The 17433-nt window shown below is 46.2% G+C and overlaps 1 protein-coding gene and 1 pseudogene across 1 annotated transcript; both read right to left on the bottom strand.

The window, feature by feature from the left end:
* Positions 1-16554, bottom strand: part of LOC136304163 (inhibitor of nuclear factor kappa-B kinase subunit beta-like) — a 237338-nt pseudogene extending 220784 nt beyond the window's left edge.
* On the bottom strand, positions 10369-11588 carry LOC136304169 (inhibitor of nuclear factor kappa-B kinase subunit beta-like). Its single transcript, XM_066207800.1, has 4 exons — positions 11510-11588; positions 11105-11256; positions 10930-10991; positions 10369-10513 (listed from the first exon to the last, which is right to left on the bottom strand). The coding sequence occupies exons 1-4, from the start codon at positions 11563-11565 to the stop codon at positions 10400-10402; spliced, it is 384 nt and encodes a 127-aa protein (XP_066063897.1). The 5' UTR covers positions 11566-11588; the 3' UTR covers positions 10369-10399.
* Positions 16555-17433: the final 879 nt, after the last annotated feature.

Genomic DNA, 17433 nt, shown 5'->3' with positions numbered 1-17433 from the left:
TGACTTGTGCTGTAGAATCACAAAGGGCTTGATGTGTTTTCCTAGAGACTGATCTGAGCAGGGCTTGGGCCAGTGGGTAACATTCTAACAGTCATGGAAATGACTGGGAATCAGGTAGGAAAAAGTGCCATGGATCTGAGGAATATACAGCAGAGGCGCTGAAGGCTCACTCCTGAGAAATGCCTACAGTGCACTTTTATCTGATCATGCCCCAGGCCTATGTCTCTTGGATGTATCTTTCTAGGAACAAAACTAGGATATGAAATACAGATTGTAATAAAAAGATCTGGTTTTTTTCATTGGGGGCCCACAAACACCAGCTCTTGCTCTCTGTTTCTGCTGTCACCTGATGTTCTTTCCAAAGAGTCCTCACTGACAAATACATAATATTCTCATTAAAAACCCTGCAGATGTAATAGTGGTAAATAAGAACAGTCATCAAAATGACGCCACTAAGACACATGGGGCAGAAGAGCTCCTTCAAGACGGAGAAAAAATCTCTACCCAAAAAAAATCCGGAAAAAACCCCAAACTAAAACCACAACCAAAAGACAAAATGCCAAAACCAATCAATCTCCGTGAAGGTTTTTTTTGCTCGGATGGCAGATGAGAAGTCAGGAGTCTAAGGAGAATTTAGGAAGCTGACTATTCTATCCAGTTTGGCCACTAGCACACAGGACTTGCCCAGATCATTTGCTAGCTCACAGCCTTCTGCTGATGCAAGGACAACCCCTGCTTCTGCCTTTAGCAGCTGGGGAAGCTCAGGCAAACCCCAGGCACGTCCAAGCTGCCCTCAGAGGCAGCGGGAACACCCAGAGCACTCTCTTGCTGCCTTGGAGCACAGCCTCTCCTGTGGGGAGCCCTAAATGCTCCTGGGACACCAAAGGGAGGAGAATCATTGGGTCCAGCTGTGCTGACACGTGCACACATACACTGTCCCTCAGAGAAGAAAGACACAAGACATACTCAGGAGCTCCAGGGACTCATCCTCATCATCCTCCATCTCCTGTTGCTGAGCAGAAGCCCTGTCAGTGCTGGAGATGAACGAACTGCCCGGCTTCCACTGCACAGCTTGGCCAGCACAGGTGCCTTCAGGTAACACTGCTGCTGCTGCAGGTTCAACAGAAGAGCCTGTGGAGACCTGAGACAACAAAGGAGTTTGTGTCAGAAAGAAAAGTGGCTGGCAGAGATTAGCCCCAGATCCCATTTCAAATGCAAGCCCTTAGCAAGATGCTGTCAGCCACATGCAGGGCACAAATCATCAACTTGGAGAGCAAGGGGATTCTAAGTCACTCTGACTAAATTCTAATGGGCTGACTCAACTGGACACTGCAAATTGCTCCAAATTACATATTCCCCCCTGACTACTCTCAGGAAGCACATTCTCTGGCAAAACTTCTCTTTTAGTTCTTTTAAAGCTCTGGAATGGAAAATTAGGAAATAGGCAGTGATGCCTTTGCTCTTGCTGCTGCAGACATGGAAATGGATTTTCTTGCAGCCTACTCAGCTGGCCCTCTACAGTCTACTGCCACAGGCCAAGCTCACAGCTTGCTGCACAATTCTTAAACACCAGGAACATCAAATGTTCTTTCCTTACTCACCTTGGGATCAGCACCTCTGAATACCCGGCTCAGGTGACCTGCAGTGGGCAAGGGAAAATGAAGCAGATGCTTAGAGAAAACTGGAGACAACCAGAGCATTTTTAGAAGACCTTCCAAGAAGGCCTCCCAGTCTACATTTTCAAAGTTGTCCTGCTTGACCCAGCAATGGAGGAATTGGCAAACTCTGCTGCCACAGACTCTCCCACGGAGGGAATGCAACCCCTGCAGGTTCCCTTGCAAATGCTGCCCGCACAGCCCTGGCTACACACACCCCCTTTTGAGCTGAACATGTTGACAGGAGCTTTACCCAAGCGGCATCCCAATGGCCTTTCTGTTTCCAAATCAATTCAGTCACTAAGAAAGAGCAGGAAGACCAAAAACCAGGTTAGGTGACACTCAGGGAAAACCTCTACTTACCTGCCAGGTGAGTCAGGAAATAGCAGGAATAAGTAACTCCATAAACAGTGAAAACTGCAGCGGCGAGTTGCCCAATCATTGTGGCAACTGCTGTGCAAGTTTGCAGAGTGCGCTCTAATGCTAGCTAAAAGGAGTCTCCTGTCAGTCAGCAGCTGCCCACTGACAAAAGCCTCAAGCACAGGACCAAGTTCCTGCACTGAGCAAGCCCAAGAGCTGCTCTGACACCCCTGAGGCCTTCCGGGCACCAAGGCAACCTTGCGATGTCACCATGACCACGTGGCAACCGTGCCCTGACATCACAAAGCAAACGCTCTGCCTTGATCTGGATGGATGGAGGAGGGCACGTGGACGCGACTACTGAGGACACATTGCAGACGCTAGAATTAAGGGCTGTCCTTTGGATCATTATGAATTGGCCTGGTCAGGGTGTAAATGTTGTCACAGACTCATTATACGTAGTAGGGGTAGTGCTGCGGATTGAGGATGCATTGATAAAGGATATAAAGAATGACAGGTTATGGGAACTTTTGAGACAGCTGAGGCAAGCTGTTCGGCTGCGCTCAGCTCCTTTTGCAATTTTGCATATTCGAAGCCACAAATGGTCAGAAGGTTTGGGTCAGGGTAATGCCATAGCTGATCAGTTGGTTTCTGTTGCAGTACCACAAGACGGATTTCAGCAGGCACGTATTGCTCATGATACTTTTCAGCAGAATGCGCGAGGCCTAAAGAAACAGTTTCGCATATCTCTGAATGATGCCCGTGGTATTGTCAGATCCTGTCCTCTCTGTAGTCAGCATGGGCCTGGACTAGGGATGGGAGTAAACCCACGGGGCCTTGGAGCCAATCAGATCTGGCAAATGGATGTAACTCACGTATCCTCCTTTGGTAGATTGAAATATGTGCATGTTACAATTGATCCTTTCAGTAAATTTATTTGGGCTTCAGCGCAGCCGGGAGAGAGAGCTCTCCACGTGGTATGACACCTAACTACTTGCTTTGCGGTGATGGGGGTGCCAGAACAGATTAAGACAGATAATGGCCCTGCATATGTGAGCAGCAGGATCCAAAGGTTCTTACAGAAGTGGGGTGTGACACACATCACAGGTATCCCACATTCACCAACAGGTCAGGCGATTGTGGAGCGAGCCCACCAAACACTCAAGGATTATCGGTTAAAATAGAAGGAGGAGGTGGATGTGCAGACCATGCTATCAAAAACACTATTTGTATTAAACTATCTGTGTGTAATGGGGGACCACTCGGAGCCCCCTGCGGTCATCCACTCAGGGGGAGTAAAGGAGGAAGCAACTAAGCCATTGTTTAAAGTCATGTACCGAGATCCCAAAACTGGAGTATGGGAAGGTCCCGCAGAGGTTCAGTACATGGGTAGAGGTTATGTTTGTGTTCTTACCCCCACAGGGCCCCAATGGATACCTAGTAAATGGATCCGTCCTGCTAATGACCCTGCAAGAGTGACATCGATACTGGACAGCCAGGGTTAGAGGCGGTACACTTAATTGAAGACTTAAGGGCAAGAGAAAACCTACAACTGCTCTGGCAGTTTGACAAGGCAGTACAGAGATATCACTCCATGTCAATTCATACCCAAATAGCTAAGTTGCAAGAACTCACTAGTGATTTGCAGCAAGACACAGGCTTGGCTTTAACAGATTGGCTAAGATCTTTCGGGCGAGGGCCTTGGATAACCTCCCTACTGCAACATGTAATCAATATTGTGACTGTTATTTTACTGCTTGTCCTTTTTGTACCTTGCTTTTTTCGCTGCTTGCAACAGATGATGTATCGCATAGCAGAAACAGTAACTACTCGACACACTGCGTTTGCTGCACAAAATAAAAAAGAGGGAATTGTTGAAGAATGGTTAGCAGAGCAAGGCCACGGATCATTAGAGGCCTTATGGCCCGATACCAAGTGCTAGCAGCCTACGTGCTGCTGAGACAAGCTGTCCTTGGGACAGCAGTAAGCACGGACACAGGCCAAAGATAAAAGAACTTGTGGTTAATAGAGCATAGCAATAAGCACGTATACAAAGTTTTCAGCATGTCAAGAGGAGGAACCTTCTCACACTAGATATAGCCGATCAAGTATAGATGAGTAGTGTATGCTAACCAACTATAATTTGACAAGTATGCTAAACGCTTGGGGGAAAAGTATAAAAACGGATGTTATGAGCAATAAAGTTGAACAATGCTTTACCAATCATATTGATTGATTGCATTCTTCCCTCGCCGAAATCCTCCACAGGCAGGCACATGGATTCAGGGCTATCGTACACTAACTGTGTGTTTTTGGCGTTACTTTAACAATAGTACCTACTGTAAAGACATGACACCGGGGGAGTTTTTTTTCCCAACTCTTTACCCATCTCTTTGGGTCTGCCCCACCAGTTTTTGAAGGGTTTAAATCCTCTCTGAATGCTAATGATATCATACAATGGCTAGTGCTGCTAATATGCGTATTCTATTTAGCATTCAGAGATAAGGGAAGATTGACCTGGATAACCACTCTGATACCTACCCCACAAAATAAAGATGATACCCCAGAGCCTGACTCTTCCCCACAGCCTGCCTCAGAAAAGACCCACCCGGATTGAGTGCAAGTTCTAGTAAAAGAGATGGGCCAGATGCTGAGGGAGTACATTTCCCCAGCTCAGGAAAAACCCTCCCCCTGCCCCGAGAAGGCGGAGACTGATGGTGCAGCAGTGGAACCCACAGATGTTACAACTGTCCAGGTTCCAGCTGAACCACGAGGGCAGACACAGCCAGCAGCAGTCGCCCCTGTGGAAACAAGGAAGTGTAAAGTGAAATTGTCAGATCCTGGTATTAAAGATAAGAAAAGAGAGTCCTCACAGTCCACAGAAGAGCCACAAGTTGAGATCATCACTGAGTCCCTGACGTATGAAAGTCTACGTAATCTGCAAAAAGATACTGTACGACGAGGACGTGAGGCTTATACAGCCTGGCTACTTCGAGTCTGGGACCTTATGGGTACAGGTGTGCAACTGGATAGTGCTGAAGCAAGGAATTTGGGACCCTTGACCCAGGACTCAGGTATAAATCAGGTATTTGTAAAAAGGCAAAGGCCCCTTCCCCTTTGGGAACGACTTCTAATGAGTGTGAGAGAGAGATTTGTCCACAGAGACAGTATGCAAGAGCACAACAATAAAATGCGATGGAAGACCCTTGAGGAAGGAATCCAACGATTGAGAGAAGTGGCAGTATTGGAAGTACTTTTTAGGAGGATCGGACAGCTTGATAATGACCCCGACAAGGTTAAATGCAAATGGGCATATGTTGTAGAATCTAGCAACTCATGGACCATCTCAATACGCCACATTCATCACAACAATTAATGCCGAGGATAATCGAAAGACAGTAGGTTCTGTTGCCAACAAGCTCAGAAATTATGAAAGTATGATCAGTGGCCCAATGCAGGCTCATGTCTGTGCGGTGGTGAAGGAACTCAAAGAGGAGATGAGGGAAATGAGAGAGGAGATGAGAAGGAACAGTTCCCATGTAGCACCGGTGCGAGTCACAGGCCCCAGAATCAGAGGCCAACATTCCCCAGCGAGAGAGAGAGGGCACACCCCTCGAGCTGACCTGTGGTTTTATTTGCGAGACCACGAGGAGGACATGGGAGCGTGGCATGGGAAACCTACTTCTGTCCTGGCAGCACGGGTACGTGAGCTCAAGGAGAGAAACGTTAACAGAGGGAGTTCCACTAGAATGAAGGTAGCCTCAGCCTCCCATGAGCAAGCTGCCAAGTATTACGAAAGTGAGAATGCTGTGTCAGATTCCCTCGAAGGAACCTCTACCATGTATGTCCAAGAAGGGAATAATAACCAGTGCTAGAGGGGCCCTGCCTCTAGCCAGGAAGAGGCACGGGAAAATCGAGTTTTTTGAACTGTGTGGATTCGATGGCCTGGCACATCAGAACCACAAAAATATGAAGCTTTGGTAGATACTAGGTCGCAGTGTACTCTAATGCCATCGGGACACGTGAGGGCAGAACCGATTTCCATTGCCGGGGTGACGGGGGGATCACAGGAATTGACTCTAATTGAAGCCGAGGTGAGCCTGACCGGGAAGGAGTGGCAGAAACTTCCGATTGTGACCGGCCCAGAAGCTCCATGTATTCTAAACATAGACTTCCTCAAAAATAGATATTATAAAGACCCTAAAAAAATCAAATGGGCTTTTAAAATAGCTGCTGTGGAGACAGAAAACATTAAGCAGTTGAACACCTTGCCAAGACTATCAGAAAACCCATCTGCAATGAGACTCCTGAAAGTAAAAGAACAACAAGTACCTGTTGCCACCTCGACAGTGCACCGTCAGCAATATCAGACAAATCAAGACGCCGTGATCCCCATCCACAAGATAATCCGTGAGCTAAAGAGCCAAAAAGTGGTCAGCAAAACCCACTCACCCCTCAAGAGCCCCATCTGGCCTGTGCGCAAGTCTGATGGAGAATGGAGACTGACTGTGGACTATCGTGCATTGAATGAAGTGACTCCACCGCTGAGCGCTGCTGTGCCAGACATGCTGAAACTTCAGTACAAGCTAAAGTCCAAAGCAGCGAAGTAGTATGCCACTATTGACATTGCCAATGCATTTTTCTCCATTCCTCTAGCTGCAAAATGCAGGCCTCAGTTTGCTTTCACCTGGAGGGGCGTGCAGTACACCTAGAACCGGCTGCCCCAAAGAATAGAAACACAGCCCCACCATCTGCCATGAGCTGATCCAGGCTGCACTAGAGAAGGGTGAGGCTCCAAAACATCTACAGTACATCAATGACATCATTGTGTAGAGAAAAACTGCAGCTGAAGTATTCGAAAAAGAAAAAAAGATCATCCAAATTTTGCTGAAAGCCAGGTTTGCCATCAAGAAGAACAAAGTCAAAGAACCTGCCAAAGAGATCCAGTTCCTGAAAGTAAAGTGGCAAGATGAACAGCAGCAGATCCCCACTGAAGTCATTAATAAAATCACAGCAATGTCTCCACCGACCAGCAAAAAGGAAACACAAGCTTTCCTAGGAGCCATAGGTTTTTAGAAAATGCACATTCCTGAGTACAGTCAAATCGTGAGCCCTCTCTACTTGGTTACCCACAAGAAGAACAATTTCCACTGGGGCCCTGAACAGCAACAAGCCTTTGCCCAGATCAAGCAAGAGATTGCTCATGCAGTAGCCCTTGGCCCAGTCAAGACGAAACCAAATGTGAAGAATGTGCTTTATTCTGCAGCCGGGAACAACGGTTTGTCCTGGAGCCTTTGGCAGAAAGTGCCAGGGGAGACCCAAGACCGACCACTGAGTTTCTGGAGTCAAAGTTACAGAAGATCTGAAGCCAACTACACTCCCACAGAAAAAAAGATCTTAGCCGCCTATGAAGGAGTTCAAGCCGCCTCAAAAATAATTGGCACAAAAGCACAACTCCTCTTGGCACCCCGACTACCAGTGCTGGAGTAGATGTTTTAAAAAAAGGCTCCCTCCACGCACCATGCCACCAATGCCACATAGAGCAAATAGACTACCCTCATCACACAGCGTGCCCGTATTGGAAACCCAAATCGCCCTGGAATTTTAAAAATAATTACAAACTGGCCGGAAAGAGAAAACTTCGGTTTCACGAACAAAGAAAAGCAAAAACAAGTGACACGAGCTGAAGAAGCTGCTCCGTACAACCAACTGCCAGCAGAAGAAACACACTACGCTCTTTTCACTGATAGTTCCTGTCGCATCGTAAGAATGAACCGTAAGTAAAAAGCAGCCGTATGGAGCCCCACACGACAAGTTGCAGAAGCCACTGAAAAAAACAGAGAATCAAGTCAGCTTGCTGAACTCAAAGCTGTTCAATTAGCCCTTGACATTGCAAAAAAAAAGAAGTAGCCAAAACTCTACCTCTACACTGATTCGTAGATAGTAGCCAATGCTCTGTGGGGCTAGCTAAAAAAGTAGAAAAAGGCCAACTGGCAGCGTAAAAGAAAACCAATCTGAGCTGCTGATGAATAAAAGGACGTTGCCACTCGTGTAGAGAAGCTGCCTGTAAAAGTCCGCCATATAAATGCCCATGTTCCCAAGAGTCGGGCTAATGAGGAACACCAAAACAACAAACAGGTAGATCAGGCTGCCAAGATAGAAGTGTCAAAAATAAATTTAGATTGGCAACACAAAAAAGAGTTGTTCATAGCCCGATGGGCCCATGATGCCTCGAGTCATCAAGGCAGAGATGCCACCTATAAGTGAGCCCAAGACCGAGGGGTGGATTTAACCATAGACAGTGTTTCTCAAGTTATCCATAACTGTGAGACATATGCTGCAATCAAGCAAGCCAAGCGAGTGAAGCCCTTATAGTATGGTGAGCGGTAGTCCAAATATAAATATGGGGAAGCCTGGCAGATTGACTACATCACCCTTCCCCAAACTCGCCAGAGCAAGCGTTATGTGCTAACCACAGTAAAAGCCACCACTAGATAGTTAGAAACCTACCCTGTGCCTCATGCTGCTGCCCGGAACACCATCCTGAGCCTAGAAAAACAAGTCCTGTAGAGACATAGCACCCCTGAAAAAATCGAGTCAGACAATAAGACTCATTTCAAGAATAGCCTTATAAGCACCTGGGCTAGAGAACATAGCATTGAGTGAGTGTACCATATTCCTTTATCATGCACCAGCAGCCGAAAAAGTTGAACGGTGCAATGGCCTGCTTAAAACTACCTTGAAAGCACTGGGTGGGGGAACCTTTAAGAATTGGGATACTAATTTAGCAAAGGCCACCTGGTTGGTGAACACTCGAGGTTCCACCAACCGAGCAAGTCCTGCCCAATCTGAACCCTTGCAAAAGACAGACGAAAATACGGTTCCAGTAGTACACATGAGAGGTATGCTGGGAAAAACTGTTTGGATTAATCCTGCCTCCAGCAAAGACAATCCCATCCGTGGGGTTGTCTTCGCTCAGAGACCAGGTTGCACCTGGTGAGTAATGCAAAAGGATAGAGAGACCCGATGCATACCTCAAGGAGACCTTGTTTTAGAGTGAACTACCCATGACAATGTAGCTGTATCCATATTTGCATATATATATGTATTTTTAACAATTAAAACTCAATGTAATATGTTAGTATAAGAAAAAAATTCGAGGTGGATAATGTTGGGGGTTAAGTTTGTTCCTTTTTTTTTCCTCTAAAGAATTTTTTCCCCACAAGTTACCAAGGAGACCAAGTGTTGGATACTGGAGAGTACTTAACCGAAACAAAGAGGTGGACAAAAGGTGGAAGGGGGAGATAACGCAAGTAAAAGACAAAGCTTGAGGTAGCTGCGTGCTTTTCTGCTTCCGGCGTTCGGGGAGACGCGTGTCTGCCGCTCCTCGAAGAGCTCAGCCGCCGCAAAGCACGCCGAGCGGAGAACAGCTGTTGCTGGCTGGAGAAGTTTCACTGTAGCCAAAGAGATCCAGTCCTGGGAAATCTACTATCACCGGTTCAACCTGAATCCTGAGTTTTTCTCTGCCACTCGCAGAAGCTGGGCCGCTTTCTGCCTCGCCTTCGGCTCCTTCAGCGCTGCTCCTCTTGCTGCAGCGTGACCCTGCACCCCCTGCGCTGCCGGGACACCCTGCCATCCCAGCGACCAGCCCAGGACTTTTCCACTGTTCCAGCTTGGTGCTCTGAAGATCCTGCAGGAACACCGAAACCAAACTGCCCTGGGTTTTGTGAAACAAAGCCCTCAAAGTTCTTGGTACTGTTGTCGTTTGTCATTAATGCTGTAGTTGTTTGGTGGGGGGGAGAGTTTTTTTGTGTTTGTTTGCTTTGTATTACATACTAGTAAAGAACTGCTATTCCTATTTCCCAAATCTTTGCCAAAGAGCCTCTGATTGTAATTTTACCTAGCAGATACCTGTCTTCCTAAACCAAGACACTTCCCTCTCGAAAAAAGGCAATCCAGGAGAGCCCATGTGCTGCTAGTGTCTGGGCAGGCCTAGAAGTCAGATAGTTTTCTCAATGAACGTTACTACATCTCCAAAGTTACACACAAAGCAAGCTGACCTTGAGCTAAAGCGTCTTTTACCTCTTGGCTTCTCTCTGAGTCTTCGGTACAGCTCTCTGGCTTGTTCTTCTCTAGAAGAAAAAAACAGGAAAGGAAAGGATTTCCAAAGAACCAAAACATGGAACAAATAGTTTGAGAACTCAAATCTTTTCTATACCTGTCTGCCATTTCAGAACAATGACAGATGAGTCAAAAAACATCTTTAGTGTTAAAGTGCTCCCAGTCCCCCACAATTTGGGTGGAAGAAACAGCCCTTTCACTGTCGTCTAGTGAGTAAGCTTAGCCAGAAACACTCCTGCATCTGAAGCTCAAGGTAGTTCAACTCACAAATCCTCCAGTGTTCCTCCTTGTTTACGACCTAGCGGGCTTCTCTGCAGGTCCACGATGTCTGTCTGCAGGGCCATCATCCTCTTCACTACCTGCTCCACATCATCTTCCTGAAAGCAGGGTAGAACATAAGCAACACAACAGTCTCATACCTAGAGACACTACCACTCACACTCACACTGGTTCTTCCTTTCTCATTCTTATTTCTAAACAAACCAACAAGATGCAAACAGCAGCCTTGGCCAAAGACAAACGAGTCGTTTCAATTCAAGGAAATTCCAAGACGTTTCTGGGGCTTCACCAAGATCTCCCGTTTCCCCCTAACCCTTACAACAGAACAAGCTTCATGTAGTACTAATAATGGACAAAAATTGTGCCACACAAACCAAGGCAATGTGAAATCTGACATCAGGGCAGATACAAGGGGTTTCTATTTAAGGCAGGGACAATGAAGCTAAAGGGGGAGGAGGGGAGAGATAACAAAAACAAACCTCTTTATGATTAGCAGTTAGATTTAAAAACATACCCGCCCACAAAGTTCCACAGCTTGCTCCATCTCTTTCCAGGCAAACAGCAGCTTCTCAGAAGCTAGAGGAATCAAAGAAGAGTGACTGGCTTTCTCAGGTTCACAGAGAAGGAGGTAGGTGTTTTTGTGAGGATAAGAGTCATGAAAAGACCCGTTTGCCAGATGCTATACTCACTAATTCCAAACTCAATCTGCTCTTTATACTTTTCCAGGTCAATTTGGATGCTTGTTTTAAAGAAGTCCAGCTTTGCTTCCAGCTGCTGAGAAAGGGAGGCCATAGAATTCTTCATCTTCCAGAGGGTACTATTGTAACGCAACAGATTCATCCTGCAAGGACAAGAAGGTCCTATTAGCCTCTGAAAGTAGAAATCCACCAGGCTTTCATTTACATCCAAAACAGATACTTGAGACAGTGGTGAGGACAAATGCAGTTGTGCCAAAGGGCTAACTCTCCACTTTTCATGAATTGCATACAGCTCCAATCACGGGCTTCCCCATTCCAACAGGGTCCCATTTCTGTCTTCCCTTCCACCAGCGCACAAAGACAGAGATAAGTATTGTGGAGAAACGGCCACCGTACATGGCTGCTCGCTGCCCCTGCTGAAGCCGATTACAGTCCTCTTTCAGCATCCGCATCGTGTACCAGATCTGACCCCACACTTTCCACAACTGGAAAAAGTGGAGATTCTTCTTTGGATCCTGAACTGAAAACAGAGGAGGTGGGAGAAAGGGAAATGGACATATCAGCGTGAAGCAGGAATAGTGTGTTATCACAAAACAGACCAAAACATTGCTCCTTTGAGGGGCATGCTACTGCCTGCAAAGTCTAGAGCTGGATAACCCCTGTGCAGCTCCCCTAGCATGTCATAATCAAACACCTCCCTTTTTTAGTTATTCTGATAAACTGAATGAATGACAGTCCATTTACTGCTTCTTCAGTCCCAATACGCAAAAGCTCCCTCTACTCTTTGTGCACGATACAGACCACAAAACACAGACGCCCCTCTCAACACTGACCCCGCCCCGCCCTTCATATTCATGCCAGAGGAGTCCTTACGGATGCAGCCAACACTTTCTGGATGAGGACGCAAGGCCACCTGAGCCTCAGGAAACTTTCTTGTTATCAAAGAGGAAGAGAAGGTCTGTGTCTGCTGCTGCAGTATTATTCACCTGCAGAAGACAAAAGACCCAACCAGGTTTTCTTGGGAAGAGCAAGCCTTGGCAACACCACAAACAGCAGGGTCCTCCTCAACCAAACACAGAGCACCAAAGGCAACAGGCTGCCTACGCTACAGTGGCTGTTAGGTCTGTGAGGTTACCATGACAAAAGCATGCCACAACAGCAGGGAGTGCTCTGATCCCAAAGCGAGTGCAGTGACTTCTGATTCACTCAAACTTAAGAAAGGGAATACCGAGACTCACCTTGCCATCAGCTGTATGTTTAGTGACCAACTTCTGAGAAAACAATTCAAGTCCTGCTTCCTGCACTAGTTCCTCGTCCTCTTCTGGAATTCCTGTATCTGACTGAATCCTGGCCTTCACACTCTGCAGAGTCTCTTCCTCTGTCACAGGGTAGGTGTGCACAGTTCCCGTAACCATGTTCAAAACGTGAAGCAACTACCAGAAGAGTAGCATGGCATGAGAAAGGCTGAAGAGACATTGGTCATCTTAGAGCAGAGATTGAGGGACCGAAAAAATGACCACCAAGAAACTCTTCAAAGCACTTGGCAGAATCAAGAAGTCACTTTACAGCTACTTCCTAACATTATGGCAAAGTTCTTGTCCTCCATCCAGTGGAAGAGAGGCCACATGGCAGTTAAATACCTGTAGAATCCTCTCTCAGAATATGGAACCAAGCATGCACAGAAGCTCTTCACTACTCCCAACAAGCTCAGGGAGTATTTGTCCTCAAAGAAGCAAGAGGAAAGCACCTGTCACTAACGGTCAGGAGACAGTTCTATGAGTTTCTGCCTCACTCTTCCTCCTAAGTCTAGGATTCAGAGGCTCAGGAAACTGCTCTCTGGAAAACTTTTTAGGCTAATACAGACATATTGCTTACCTTCAAGTTCAAAATGCCATCCAATGCTTTGAAACACCCATTGGGTCCACAGGTAGGATCTGTACCTCTCTGACGTGGGTGCCACATTAACATGAGTTGCGGCCATTTCTCCAGCCTCCCAGACAAAACACTGAGCAACAAAAACCAGGAGATCAGAAAAGGTAAAAGTGCATTTGCAGTAACGATACGGCTTGTTCTGTGTGGGAGGACTGACAAAACTGCCCCCCTCCTTCTCCCTCCAGCACTCCACCTCTCCCCATCACAAACGCAGCGTTTAGAAGGCAGAAACCAAGACTACACAAGTCTGACAAGCGACAGTAGTACTGCCTGTGTCACGCACTCAATGTATTCACAGATTAACACAGTAAGGCATATAACACAAACTTGGTCCTTTTGCAGAAGAATCAGTTTATCTCAGCACAGCAATTTCTAGTACTCACCTGTTTAGATTGTTGGGGCAGGGCAAACTGCTAGAAAACTTGACTTCTCCGGATAAGTCTTCTGAAACAACAATATCCAGCTCACTCTTCTGACGCACTTTTGCATGCCTAATGTGAGCGAGTACAATGGTGAAAAATTTGCCCGCCTTTCCCAGCCTGCATGCTAGTAGGCTCTTAAAAGCTACTCTTGACATATAATACAGATGCCACTTTGGTTTCTGTTACCTGCCCTGCAGGAGTCAGCCCTTATCCCATAGAGCAAGTATCAGGAATGCTGAACTTGCTCAGGTGAGTCAAGTCCCTGTGAAAGGGGTCACTTTCCAAAAGGGCAAGAAAGATAGGGATATTATCCTCAGAATCAAGGGACCACACTTCTGCTTCCTGTAAACAGGAAAGTCACATCATGCCCACTTATCACCCAGCCACGGTTCACTCACCATTGCACTGGCTGCCAGTTGGGTAGGAATGGTCAGAAGCCTGTAATGCACTCAAAGGCAAGCGTGACAAAGCTCCAGGAATCCACTGTCACCGTATACTTCTGCTGTTCCAGCAGCTCTGGAGCCTGATACAGTTTACATGCATGAGACAAAGCCAGATGGCTTTGGCCAGAAAGCTCTTAGCTTTCTCTGTCCCTTTAACATCTCATTAACATTTGTACAAATAATTAAAGACATTACTGAACGCTGCCTCTCACGGGCTTTAAGACCCTCCTGGAGTGAGTAGCATAGGTTACTGGCACTCCTGCTTATTTATAACAGATGCAGGTAGCACAAAACCCAGTCTCAGCAAAACCCAGCGTCAGCAAAAAAGCAGTCACCTTTGCTAGCTTCAGCACCACAAATGCACCCCATACCGTGCAAGTACCTAATCCCAGCCCAAAGCTTGGTAACAGTTAATTCTATCCCACTAGAAAGCAGTAGCTGCTCTTCTAGCTGAATTCCTTTCTTACCAAGTACTGCAGAGTCCCAACAAAGGATGTGCACAGGCTCCCCTGATCCAACTCCTTAGCATAACCAAGGTCAATGATTTTGTGTATTAACTGAAACACACAACAGAGAATAAGAATGCCAGACTGAAGTCCTGTTAAAAGCACATCATACAGCAGAAAGAAAAGGTCTGGCTCTTCAAAGCTATGCAGGAAAGGTGCCAGTGAAGAGATAGAAGCAGAAATGGGAGGCTACTGTAGATTTCTAAAACCACAATGAATTTGAAGGTGTTGGAGCACACTTAGCAGTTACGCCTCTAGCTCCTTCCGATCTTTGGTCAATCAGGACAGTCTGCTTCTTTCCTTAATAGTTGAAAGTCAAAATGTCAGGTGTTAACAGACGTCTAATACAACGTCTCACCTCAGCTGCACACAGAATACTATGTGACAGTGACCTGAGACGGGTGTTATCCTGGGCTGAGTGCTCTTGCAGAGGGACCATGTAACTGCATGAAGCACATGCAGGTTCCTTGTAAGTTTACTTGTCTGTGCAGGTAGAGACGACTGCTTCCTGCTTACCCTTTGCTCTCCTTGCTGCAGCACAATGTTCTCTGGCTTCAAGTCTCTATGGATGATCCTGTTCTCATGAAGGTATCTGAGAACAGAAGCTGAGACAGAAAAAGCCAGTTGTTAGAGCTAAGTAACAGTACCTAGCATGAGCTCAGTAAGGATTCATCTATTCTATCTAGTAATAAGCATGGCTTTCACATCAGACCTTGTACAATCAAACATACAACGAAATGCTGAGTGTAAGGGGTAAAATCAGCACCATAGAACTCTGGACACAAATTGAGTTCTCTCTCTGGATGTTCCCTCACATCCTTCATGTAAACTGTAGTAATGCTGGCTAGCTTCCAGTAGGCAAGAACCTCCCCAGACTCCCAACACTTTTGGGAGATGATCAAGATCATAAAAGGTCAATCTGAAATGGAGTCACTAAGGTCACTACTGTATATTTGGAGAGTGGACTCAGGACTAAAAGGGTTTCCATAGTTCACACAACTGAAGGTACTGCCACCACTTACCAATGTCAGATAACAAGATAAGAATAGCTTCTTCCCGCAAGCCACAGCAATTCTCCAGCTGGTTCAGGTACTGCAAGTAAGGAACACAGAATGTAGTCTTTCCCTTCTCTATCCCGAGTGAACTCCAGAGTTCCACAAATTCTCAGGGATGCAAGAAGTTTCAGCAACAGCAATTAAATTCTCCAGAAGCACAAAACTCTATGGACTGCGACCTGCGGTAGCAGCAATTACAGCTTTGTGCCTTGGTTTAATTGCATGGGAAAGAAGATGAAAGAAGTCACTGTCATCCCGTTTTCATCCTTCTATTTGTTCCATCCCTCTTTGCCTGACAGTATCAACTCCCATCTGAGGCCTAAGGTCTGTGTTTCAGCTATGGGCAGATTATAGATAAGGTCAGAAAAGCCTTAGGATTAGAACTACCATGTGTTATCTCTTCCTATGACAGACAAGAGTTCATCACTTTCAGGAAGGGTACAGCCTACAGATGCACCTACCCTACAATGGTCTTGGCCATACTCAAATACTGTCGCACGTCCCCTACACTTGCCCTCATTCTCTGTGTGCAAACTCCTCACAGTGTCACTTGCACCTAAAAAAATACAAAGCACTTAAGTCTTCAAAAGCTGAACGTAATACCAAGGACCAAGCCACCAACACTTGTTGATGCCATGACTAGAAATAGGAAACATCAGGGTATGAAAGCAAAGGTTTGAAGGGAAAACTTCAGTAGAAAACCTAGGATCAGATCAGAAGGTGATCCATTCCTGGGTTACCATCCTAGGGACCCCACCTTGCGGAGGTCTCCACCTTGGCAGTACTCCATGGCCAACAATGGCAAGTCATTTGGTGCGAGCTTCTGCATCCCTTCAGGGACATCGCGGGCAGCCACCACATTGGGATGGTTCAGTCTGTAGAACAAAAATTAGGCAAGTATACATGATGTTCTGAAACTGCTATACACTTTCATGTGCTCGTGGTCACCACGCAAAGCCCAACATGGTCACAAATGCTTTGAGAAATTGAGTTAGTGAATTCTAAAGGTTTCCATCTTTCACGGATCTAGACTCATTTTAACTCCTGGCACTTCATACGGAAGACAGTGTGTTTCTTCAACATGTATGCATTACAGATCTGTCTAGAAGGTACAGCAACGAGCCCTGCACAGGAGTGCAAGGGAGTCTGTTGCTACCGTCCAGAAAAGACCCAAACTGCAATGAGACTGCTGCAGCCGAAAATGTTAATCCAACACCCCAAGGGACTGCCGCAGCACAGACGTTAAGTCAGGCAAAGCGGCGGCTCTAGGTAGCAGCGTTGTTGTAGCGCTGAGGGCACGGCAGACGAGCCGAAGACGGCAGTGTGAGACCCAAGAGGAATAGGAATAGGAATAGAAAATAGGAACTTTTAGAGCCCCAAAATCCCCCACAATTCACCCAAAATGCCCCAAAAATGACCCCAAAAAATTCCCACTAAAAATCGAGATTTCAGAGCCCCAAAATCCCCAAAAATGACCCCAAAATCCCGACTGAAAACTGAGATTTTTTAAGCCCCAAAATCCCTCAAATTCACCCCAAAATTCCCACCCAAAATTCCCACTAAAATTGAGATTTTTTTAGAGCCCAAAAATCCCCAAAATTCACCCCAAAATTTCCTGCTGAAAGTGGGAATTTTTAAAGCCCCAAAATCCCCAAAATTCCCCCCAAAATTCCCACCTACAATCCCTCAAAAAACCCTAAAATTCCCACTAAAAATTGGGATTTTTAGAGCCCCAAAAATCCCCAAAATTCACCCAAAAATTGGAATTTTTAAAGTCCCAAAATCCCCTAAATTCACCCCAAAATTTCCACCCAAAATCCCCTAAATTCACCCCAAAATTCCCACTAAAAATTGGAACTTTTAGAGCCCCAAAATCCCCCAAAATTCACCTAAAATGCCCCAAAAATGACCCCAAAAATTCCCATTAAAAATGGGGATTTCAGAGCCCCAAAATCTCAAAAA

Source organism: Chamaea fasciata, unplaced genomic scaffold (assembly GCF_029207755.1).
Source record: "Chamaea fasciata isolate MVZ Bird 193981 ecotype frontalis unplaced genomic scaffold, bChaFas1.0.hap1 SCAF_55, whole genome shotgun sequence".
Lineage (NCBI taxonomy): Eukaryota > Metazoa > Chordata > Aves > Passeriformes > Sylviidae > Chamaea > Chamaea fasciata.
This window is presented reverse-complemented; position numbering and strand designations above follow the sequence as displayed.

Excerpts from the sequence above, each read along its gene's own strand:
- LOC136304169 (XM_066207800.1), bottom strand. The coding sequence starts at position 11,565 with ATGCGGATGCTGAAAGAGGACTGTAATCGGCTTCAGCAGGGGCAGCGA. Across the intron at positions 10,992-11,104 it reads GCAGATTGAGTTTGGAATTA|CTTCTGAGAAGCTGCTGTTT; the intron begins GTGAGTATAGCA and ends TGATTCCTCTAG. Across the intron at positions 10,514-10,929 it reads CTGTGGAACTTTGTGGGCGG|GAAGATGATGTGGAGCAGGT; the intron begins GTATGTTTTTAA and ends CCCTGCTTTCAG.